We start from the raw sequence: 11,234 nt of genomic DNA on the forward strand, positions 1-11,234 counted from the left end.
ATACATGGTAGGTGGGCACTTTTGCATTCAGGTGTCTATTTTGGAATAATCCGGGACATAGTTCATGTCATACATCTAGCATTTTAAACAACAAACTGCTGCCTTATAGACCACTAAAACACTCCATGCATATTTTTTACACTAATCACACTCAACATGAGAAGCAAATACAACTGGGTAACTTGAATAATGTTCCTATCAAATTAATGCATAACAATAATATAAAATGTACCGTTGTTTCACACCTCCCCCTATTCACTCTAGCTCAGTTGTAAGAGTGTAATACACATACATGGGCACTGTGCTTACTTCCAGACTGAAGCTAGTTAGACAGTACGCTGTGGTTTGTAATGCAACAGTTACAGACTATTTTGAGACTCTGAGATTATTTGAGGACGTCAGGTCCTTAGTGGCACTTGTTGTTTCTGAATGAGCAGCTGTTATGTTACTATGGGCCATCACTGCCCCCTGATGGTTATGTGTATGATTGCTCATTATAAGATAGTGACAATGTTTTTGTACATCTCCACTCAGTGTTTGTGTCACAGTGTGGTCTTGCACAGTAATACACAGCAGAGTCCTCTGCCCTCAGACCAGACAGTTTCAGATACATCATGCTGTTGGGGTTGTCTCTGGTGATTTCTATGCGTCCCTCAACCATTTGGGAATAAATGGTTTTACTTGCATCGTACCAAATAACACCCATCCACTCCAGTGCTTTCCCAGCAGGCTGTCTGATCCAGTGCATGCCATTACTCCCAAAAGTAAACCCAGATCCTTTACAGGAGAGACTGAGAGTGTCACCAGGTTTCTTCAGCACTGCACTAGAGGGAATGGACTCCATGTTTTGACTTTTCACCGCTGCTGAACAAAGACAAGAGGCACATGAATCAGACTACATCTCTAGTACTAATCTGAAAAGGGATTTGATATTCACAGACACTTACAGGCTATGGTGCTGAGTAGCAGCATCAGTGAGAGTGTGTCCTTCATCCTGTGGTTGTTGATGTTAACTCAGCTGCAGCTCACAGTTCTGCAGCTCCCCATACGTACTGATGGACACCCAGCACTGTGTTTGCATAACCATGGCAGCAAGCAGGAGGTCATGCAAGAGGGTATGATGTCATTTATCTCCACATGCAGGATGTTGTCCCCATTTATTAGATTTATTTTATTCTTTCTTTTGTTGCTTGGTTACTGTCAGCTAACAGAAAAACCTTTCTGGAGGCTTAATATTTGCTGAATTTTGTAAACCAAGCATGGAAAATGAATTTTTCCAACTAAGTTGTGGCAGTCCTTATTGTAAAAAGATACCCGAGTGGTTCCGAGTAAGACTAAGCCTAATGAATACTGGTTATGTGCTATCTATTGTCTTAGAGATGCACAAGTTTGTCTATTTAAGTATGGAAACACTGACATTTTTTCTGCTGTAACTCAACACCTTATTTATTGCAATAACTTCACTTCAGTTTTGTTTTCTCTCTTTTTTAAGTATACAGTCACCTACTGCTGAAGAAATGCAACAGCATGACTAAATACATTAATAAAATGGCTACAACATCTTGGTTGGGACATAAATAAGAGAAATCATGGGGAGTATACCATAAATGTACTGTTTTAAATATTATATCTAACCATATTTGCAACATATGAAGCTGTTTTAATAAGACACACTTTTGTTAAACTCATTCTGGCATTAAAGTAATATTACTGATTACGAGTTTTTGTCAGTGTAAGTGATTGTTTTCTGTCACAGTGAGTCTCGGGCACAGTAGTACACAGCTGTGTCTCCAGCCTGTAGATTCTGGCCCTGTAGAGTCACTGTGTTACTGGACGTGTCTCTGGAGACACTGAACTTGTTCTTCAGGGCATTGTTTTCACTTTTGTCTTCATCATAGTAGAGTGTGTTGATCCACTCTAGAGGTTTCCCTGCTGCCTGACGAATCCAGGCTGTTCCCCAGTAGCTGCTATCTGTAATGGAAGCTCCAGTCACTTTGCAGGTAACAGTCAGAGACTCTCCTGGCTTTACCATGATGGAGCTGGGCTGAGTGTGTTCAATAGCACAATCTACCCCTGAAAGACAAAACAGAACCCAACATTTGAACAAATATAAAATCCATAAAAATACAAGGACTTATGCTCAAATGTACTTTTAAAGTGTACTATACTATTTAAAAACCCACATGCCACCACCAGTATCAGCATCAGGAAACATGTTTGTGTTGAGGAGGCTGATGTGAGTGACATGGCTCTGGTGTGCTCCATGATCTGATGAAGAAATGAAAGTCACGCCGTATTTATACATGGATGTCGGGAGCATTTGCATACAAGCGTATCTATTTCGGAATCATCTGTCTAAGGGGACATAGTTCATGTCATACATCCAGCATTTTAAACAACAACCTGCTGCCAGACTACTAAAACACTCCATAATTTTACACTAATCACACTCAACATCAGAAGCAAATACAACTGGGTAATTTGAATAATGTTCCAACCAAATTAATGCATAACAATAATATTAAAAACACACACACACACACACACACATATTCATGTACTGTTGTTTCACACCTCCCCCTATTGATCAATAGTAAGAATGTGCATAACATATACAAATACATGCACACTGCTAGTATTTCCAGTGAAGCTAGGCAGTATGCTGTGGTTTGCAACAGTTAGAGACTGTTCTGACACTATGTGGTTATTTAAAGTTGTTAGGTCCTAAGTGGCACTTCTTGTTTCTGAATGAGCTGCTGTTATGCTACTATGGGCCATCACTGCCCCCTGATGGTTATCTGTATCATTGCTCGTTGCAAGACAGTGACAATGTTTTTGTACATCTCCTCTCAGTGTTTGTGTCCCTGTGTATGTCTTGCACAGTAATACACAGCAGAGTCCTCTGCCCTCAGACCAGACAGTTTCAGATACACCATGCTGTTTGGGTTGTCTCTGGTGATTTCAATGCGTCCTTGGACACTGTTGGCATAGAAGGTGCCACTAGCATCACTATAGATAAAACCCATCCACTCCAGTGCTTTCCCAGCAGGCTGTCTGATCCAGTTCATGCCATTACTCCCAAAAGTAAACCCAGATCCTTTACAGGAGAGACCGAGAGTGTCACCAGGTTTCTTCAGCACTGCACTAGAGGGAATGGACTCCATGTTTTGGCTGTTCACCGCTGCTGAACAAAGACAAGAGGCACATGAATCAGACTACATCTCTAGTACTAATCTGAAAAGGGATTTGATATTCACAGACACTTACAGGCTATGGTGCTGAGTAGCAGCATCAGTGAGAGTGTGTCCTTCATCCTGTGGGTGTTGATGTGAACTCAGCTGCAGCTCACAGTTCTGCAGCTCCCCATAAGTACTGATGGACACCCAGCTCTGAGTTTGCATAATCATGGCAGTAAGCAGGAGGTCATGCAAGAGGGTATGATGTCATTTACCTCCACATGCAGGATGTTGTCCCCATTTATTAGATTTGTTTCATTCTTTCTTTTGTTGCTTGGTTAGTGTCAGCTAACAGAAAAACCTTTCCGGAGGCTTAATATTTGCTGAATTTTGTAAACCAAGCGTGGAAAATGAACTTTTCCAACTAAGTTGTGGCAGTCCTTATTATAAAAAGATACCCGAGTGGTCCCGAGTAACACTAAGCCTAATGAATACTGGTTATGTGCTATCTATTGTCTCAGAGATGCACAAGTTTGTCTATTTAAGTATGGAAACACAGACATTTTTTCTGCTGTAACTCAACACCTTATTTATTGCAATAACTTCACTTCAGTTTTGTTTTCTCTCTTTTTAAAGTAATTTGTACTGAATTAAGCCTCTGAGTGTATATTATCTTATACAGTCACCTACTGCTGAAGAAATGCAACAGCATGACTAAATACATTAATAAAATGGCTACAACATCTTGGTTGGGGCATAAAAAAGAGTCACAGTGCTGCTGGACGTGTCTCTGGAGACACTGAACTTGTTCTTCAGGGCATTGTTTTCACGTTTGTCTTTATCATAGTAGAGCGTGTTGATCCACTCTAGAGGTTTCGCTGCTGCCTGATGGATCCAGGCTGTTCCCCAGTAGCTGCTATCTGTAATGGAAGCTCCAGTCACTTTGCAGGTAACAGTCAGAGACTCTCCTGGCTTTACCATGATGGAGCTGGGCTGAGTGTGTTCAATAGCACAATCTACCCCTGAAAGATGGTTATCTCCATTCAGTGTTTTTGTGACTGTGCTTCTCTTGCATAGTAATACCGGTACACAGCAGAGTCCTCTGCCCTCAGACCAGACAGTTTCAGGTACACTATGCTGTTGGGGTTGGTTCTGGTGATTTCTATGCGTCCTTGGACACTGCTGGCATAGCTGGTGCCACTAGCATCGTGCCAAATAGCACCCATCCACTCCAGTGCTTTCCCAGCAGGCTGTCTGATCCTTTACAAGAGAATCTTAGCAATAAGACTCCTACGGACTTTCCCCTGAAGATGGCGGCAAAGATGGCAACATTTCCGGAAAGGTACTGGCTTGATGAAATTCATTCTGGACTCTCTATTCGACCACATAAAGACCTCGGGATACTTCGGTTTGGCTTAAGGGACCATCCACTCACTACCACGTAAGTGTTATGTTGTTTGGAACTGTAGAAGAGGTATAAAAATTGCGTTTTGTAGCGGCGCAATTGAAATGCCCCGCTCACTTCCAGGCTACGAGTTGTGACTGAAAACGGTACAATCGAACTTTCTCAAAACACATCCGAATGACATGATTTTGATGTCAACTCAACGTATGCACCCCCAATCATCCGTAAATCGATCTAAAGTGCATTTTACTCCGGATAATTCCTTTAAGCCAACATCAAGCCTCTGATTGTACATTATCTTATACTGCTACCTTCTGCTCAGGAAATGCAATGTGCATAACTAAATACGTGAATAAAAAAGGCTATACATAAAAGACATAAAAAAGACAAATCATGTTGTGTATACCACATATGTACTGTATTATGTTACATCTGACACAATATTTACAATATATGAGGTTGTTTTAATTACACATTTTTATTTAACTGACATTCTGGCATTAAAGTAATATTACTAATTACTAGGGAGAGTTTTTGTCAGTGTAAGTGCTTGTTTTCTGTCACAGTGACTCTCGGGCACAGTAGTACACAGCTGTGTCTCCAGCCTGTAGATTCTGACCCTGTAGAGTCAATGTGTTACTGGACGTGTCTCTGGAGACACTGAACTTGTTCTTCAGGGCATTGTTTTCATATTTCACTTCATTGTAGTAAAGTGCGTTTATCCACTCTAGAGATTTCCCTGCTGCCTGACGAATCCAGGCTGTTCCATAGTAGCTGCTATCTGTAATGGAAGCTCCAGTGACTTTGCAGGTAACTGTCAGAGACTCTCCTGGCTTTACCATGATGGAGCTGGGCTGAGTGTGTTCAAAAGCACAATCTACCCCTGAAAAACAAAACAGAACCCAACATTTTAGAACATATAAAACTCATAACAATAAAAGAAGTTACGTTCAAATTACTTCTGAATAAGCTATTAAAGACACACATGTCACCACCAGTATCAGCATCAGGAAACATGTTTGTGTTGAGGAGGCTGATGTGAGTGACATGGTTCCGCTGTGCTCCATGATCTGATGAAGAAATGAAAGTCACACAGTATTTACACACAGAGTATTTATACATGGTAGGTGGGAGTATTTGCATTCAGATGTACCACATTATCTACGTTTTTATTGTCTGTAAAAAGGGTTGGGGTCATGGAAACCACTTACTGCTGTGTTATACCTCCCCCTGCTGACTAAAAGATTTGTTTTTATGTAACGATCCAAGATATGCACAGGATGGGTAAAGCGCAAGCATGGAAAAATATAAAATCACCGTCAGAAAAAAATAATACAAATACAAATTTGAATTTGATGCCGTGTTATTTTGACTGGACACTAAATGTGATACTAATATAAATGTTCTATCTGTCTTAAAAGAATCCAATTGGGTTTAATGTGCACTGAGTTTGCATAATCATGCCAGGTAGGTAGGGATACAATTAATTATTAATATAATATTGGCATCCAGTCACTTTGTGTCTGAATTTCACATCGGTTGTATTTTCTGTTGTAATAACCAGAAAAGTATTTTCACCAACACCTTTTATTTTTTTAATCTTGATTTTACATTCAATGTTGATTACGCACACATAATGAATTTGTCTGCATCACATCAATTTGCTTGGCCTACATGTCAGTTCTAGTTATTTCAAACAAAATAGATTACTCATCCAATATCGTGTAACTTGGTCTGTTAACAAAGATTTTTATGAACATTTGAGGTCAGTGACTATGCAACACCTGAGTTACAACTGTAACAGCGATTCCGTGAGTAGAGACCAGACCTATCGTAACCCAGACCAGTGGTAACCCAAACATTCAGTCTTGCAGCAACTGCGACCTATTACTCTGTGGGATCACGTCCAAACACACACAATACAGTGGCAATGCAAACGGATCCCATCCCCATTAAACAGGTCATGCTGTCCATGAAGAATATACAAAAACCCCACATACCAAGGAGGGCAGGGGGGAATTATACATAACTGGCTGGGAGGTTCATGTGTTCAGAATTCACATACTCCTAGGTGCTTGTATAGATCAGAAGTCAACCCTCAGAGCTCCCTGCTCCAAAGACCCTCTGAGAAACAGAGCTCCTTCCAGCCGCTCAACAGATTTCCCTCACAGACAGGCCCCTGTGGAGTGAACATTAGGATGACACTCCCCTCGTTGAGTGTGCATGCAGTCCAACCGGAGGTTCCATATCCAAGTTCCTGTGAGCTATTTCAGTAGCCTTTACTATCCAGTGTGCCAGCCTGTATCACACAAACAGCATGTGCACAGCATCTGAACCCCATAGTGCTATCCAGATAACACTGCAGAGCACACAGCGGACATAACTTGCTCAACTTCTCCACCTCAGCTGGAGCGATAGGAGGTGGAGGTGGGTGATGAAAGTAATTGTAGTGAATAATTACTTAATATTAATCTTAGACTGGCGAACTTCAGGAAAACTCAGGAATCAGGTTTATTCTGTTACAAGCTGAGAGGGTACAAAAAAGGTCTATGGTCTATGTAGGCCTATCCCAGGCCTGAAAGGCCTAGGTTGGCCTGTAGCCAACTCCTCTCTTCCGCTCTACATCCTTAGTCTGACAATCCAAAATCTGATCTCACAAACATTGCAGTTTAGTTACTTTTAAATGGTTTAAACAAAGAACAAAATGGCGCCAAGAACAAGCCCACTTGATTGGTTCTACAGTTGGTATCAGACACACCTACTCACACCCACTTCACACCTATGAATTCTTGTCAGAATAGCATGAGGAGAGATATCTTATATATCAGAAATATCACTTATAGAATGTTCCAAACATTCTCACAATCACATCATTACAATCCTTGTAATGAGACTATCAAAATGATACCAGACATGAATACATTTACATTTCATGATACATGGATACATTATATCAAGGAAGCATCCTTTGTCTTGTGTAAGTGATAGGCCTTAAACCAGCACATTAGCATTCCATTGGGGGAGGGGATAGTGTCTTTGTTTAAAACCAAGATGGGTTACATGGCTAACTAAAAGTAGTCTTGAAGTTAAATTATTATCCATTTTAACCATACATTTTATTGCTATCAGTGAAAACTAGACGGGTCAGTAAGCTGATTCTGAAAAGGAACCGTAAACACGTACTGAGTGAAGGGAGCATTGGGACACACCACCACCTTACCTTCCCCTGTTGAGAACCACATACAAGATGTGTGCACTGAGAGTACATGCAGATCTCCCACCACATGCTGCTGGGGCTCAAGGGCAGGCTGAGGGTGCCACACTGGGCCGTGTGCCTGTGTTGACGGGTCCTGCCGAGGGGGGATTTCCCCACGGTGTCTCCATTGCTAGACTGCACAGGTCTGCAAACCAAGGCTGATTGGGCCATCTCAGGGCATTCAGATCAGTGGCCTGAGCTCACTCACCATGGCCAGCAGATGTGGGAGAAGAGCCACCGCATACATACATATATATATATGCATTCCTGGATACAGTCATCAACATCACACAATGTGACATGCTACCCAGCAGTGCCCCCTGTGAAGGAAGCTGCTGCTCCTCCAGACAGTGAGAGATTTCATGCACTGAGTGAGAAGGCACGAACACACAGAGGTGCATGTCCATGATCAAGCGTAACCTGCGTGTGGCACGTCATATCTAAACGCCTCATGTATATAGGCAGGGCTACTACCACGGCTGCCCTGTAACCTCTGGCTGAGGATAGAAGGCACTCACTGACCAGGAGGCCAGGACAAAACTCAGCCTCTCCAAATGAAACATGCACAGTATTTCACTATTGTGGCCTCACACTGCCCCCTGCTGTCTGGAATTGAGAATTTCAGGATATGTATTTGTATGGCACACAGAGCCTTTCTGTCACTGTGCTTCTCTTGCACAGTAATACACAGCAGAGTCCTCTGCCCTCAGACCAGTCAGTTTCAGGTACACCATGCTGTTGGGGTTGGTTCTGGTGATTTCTATGCATCCTTGGACACTGTTGCCATAGAAGGTGCCACTAGCATCACTATAGATAAAACCCATCCACTCCAGTGCTTTCCCAGCAGGCTGTCTGATCCAGTTCATTTTGTAGCTTTCAAAAGTAAACCCAGATCCTTTTCAAGAGAGACTGAGAGTGTCACCAGGTTTCTTCAGCACTGCACTGGAGGGAATGGACTCCATGTTTTGACATTTCACCGCAGTGACAAACTGTACATTCTGCTATCACAAAAGGCAAAAAGAAAAAGAAATGTCAGAACTAATGACACGTATCCCTAGAATGTGCCTCTAGCAGATCTGGTTAGATGTTTAGTTTTCGTCACTTACTTCATTTAGTACTTTCAAGTAATTATGCATCCCATTCTACCACACACAAGGCAGTTAATTAATAATCAAGGCAGTAAGACCAGGTATTTTCTAGTGGTGATTAGCTGAGTAAACAGGAACCACTTTTTCTACCAATGAACATGAAATACATTACCAACACCAGAACATTGCAACAACACCTTTATAATGTATCAGATCAGGGAATTAGAATCACGCCTATTATGGTCAGGCACAACTGAAGTAGTTCCATATTGTGTGATGGAGTTATCCCTTATATTTGGCTATCAAAAGAGTATACTTATTCTGATAGGAGAGACAGAACATGAACAGCAGTATTTCCCCAAGTCTGGCGATACCTTTAACTCCAGCCTAGCATAGATTATTGAATCGGATTAGACCATAAGCAACTCGCCCGCTAGCATCACACTTAAAAGACTAACATTTTCAGTAATTTTCCTCTGACACCATTTGCAATACATGAGGTTGTTTTAATAAGATGCACTTTTATTAAACTCACATTCTGGCATTAAATTAATACTACTGATTACTAGGGAGAGTTTTTGTCAGTGTAAGTGCTTGTTTTCTGTCACAGTGACTCTCGGGCACAGTAGTACACAGCTGTGTCTCCAGCCTGTAGATTCTGACCCTGTAGAGTCACTGTGTTACTGGACGTGTCTCTGGAGATGCTGAACTTGTTCTTCAGGGCATTGTTTTCATTTTTGCTTTCTTCATAGTAGAGCGTGTTGATCCACTCTAGAGGTTTCCCTGCTGCCTGATGGATCCAGGCTGTTCCATAGTAGCTGCTATCTGTAATGGATGCTCCAGTCACTTTGCAGGTAACTGTCAGAGACTCTCCTGGCTTTACCATGATGGAGCTGGGCTGAGTGTGTTCAATAGCACAATCTACCCCTGTAAAACAAAGCAGAACCCAACATTTTAGCAAATATAGAATCCATAAAAATGCAAGATGTTATATTACTTCTGAATAAGCTGTTAAAAACCCACATGTCACCACCAGTATCAGCATCAGCAAACATGTTTGTGTTGAGGAGGCTGATGTGAGTGACATGGCTCGGATGTGCTCCATGATCTGATGAAGAAATGAAAGTCACAGAGTATTTATACATGGAAGGTGGAAGTATTTGCATTCAGATGTACCGCATATCTACATCTTTATTGTCTAAAAAGGGGCCAGTGTTGGTGTCATGGGTCATGGAAACCATTTACAGCTGTGTTATACCTCCCCCTGCTGACTAAAAAACTTGTTTTTTATGTAACGATCCAAGATATGCACAGGATGGGTAAAGCACAATGTATGGAAATATATAAAATCAGTAAGAATAAATTAAATGTAATACAAATACAAATTTTGCCATACTATTTTGATCGGATACTTGGATTTGTCTTAAAATAATCCATGGCAGCAAGCAGGAAGGTCATTCAAGACGTTATGATGTAATTTATCTCCACATCATGCAGGATGTTCGGTCAGCTGGTTTGTTTGGTTGGTTGATAGTTGGTTTCAGATAACACAAATAGCTTGTGGAGGCTTAATATCTTTAATGAATATTTTATTTTAACCTTACATGGAAAATGAATATCTCCAACTAAGTTGTGGTTATTTAACAATAATTAGATATGTGTATATATATATACAAAATGTGTAAGGTGCCTAAGACTTATGCACATACTTTTTTTAATTTGATGCCAGCTTTACATGTTTCCAAAAAAGTTGCAACGGGGGCAACAAAATGTTGGAAAAGTTGTGTAATGGATAAGGGGCAGTCGTGGCCTACTGGTTAGTGCTTTGGACTTGTAACCAGAGGGTTGCTGGTTTGAACCCCGACCAGTAGGCACGGCTGAGCAAGCCTTGAGCAAAGCACCTAACCCCTCACTGCTCCCCGAGCGCCGCTGTTATTGCAGGCAGCTCACTGCGCCGGGATTAATGTGTGCTGAGGGTGTTTCACTAATTCACGGATTGGGATAAATGCAAAGACCAAATTGTCCTCACGGGATCAAAAGAGTATATATACTTATACTTAGATAACAAAAGGAGGAATATTCAGAACTAATTAGGGTAACTGGCACCATGATTGGATATAAAAAGAGCATCACAGAGAGGCAGAGTTTCTCAGAAGTAAAGATGTGGAGGTATTCATCTGTGTGAGCAAATTATGAAACAGTATAAGAATAATGCTGCTTAACATTAAATTGCCAAGAATGTGGGATCTAGAATCCAGAGAAATCTTTGCAAACAATAGGGACAGGGACAAAGCTGAAAAACAATATTG

At 41.4% G+C, this 11,234-nt stretch overlaps 3 gene segments (V, D, J or C); all 3 read right to left on the reverse strand.

Moving 5' to 3' along the window:
* Positions 1-1,750: 1,750 nt before the first annotated feature.
* Positions 1,751-2,265, reverse strand: LOC143102896 (immunoglobulin heavy variable 4-38-2-like). The segment is given in 2 exon segments: positions 1,751-2,073; positions 2,184-2,265. Coding segments are annotated over 2 exon segments (405 nt in total).
* A 584-nt stretch (positions 2,266-2,849) lies between these two features.
* On the reverse strand, positions 2,850-3,321 carry LOC143102897 (immunoglobulin heavy variable 3-21-like). The segment is given in 2 exon segments: positions 2,850-3,184; positions 3,268-3,321. Coding segments are annotated over 2 exon segments (381 nt in total).
* Positions 3,322-9,529: 6,208 nt separating this feature from the next.
* LOC143102898 (immunoglobulin heavy variable 4-61-like) lies at positions 9,530-10,030 on the reverse strand. The segment is given in 2 exon segments: positions 9,530-9,852; positions 9,949-10,030. Coding segments are annotated over 2 exon segments (405 nt in total).
* Between the last annotated feature and the right edge of the window lie 1,204 nt (positions 10,031-11,234).

The sequence above is a fragment of the Alosa pseudoharengus genome, unplaced genomic scaffold (assembly GCF_046254945.1).
Source record: "Alosa pseudoharengus isolate Yale_2024_CS ecotype anadromous, Long Island Sound unplaced genomic scaffold, YU_APseudo_1.1 YU_APseudo_1.1_scf_4, whole genome shotgun sequence".
NCBI lineage: Eukaryota > Metazoa > Chordata > Actinopteri > Clupeiformes > Clupeidae > Alosa > Alosa pseudoharengus.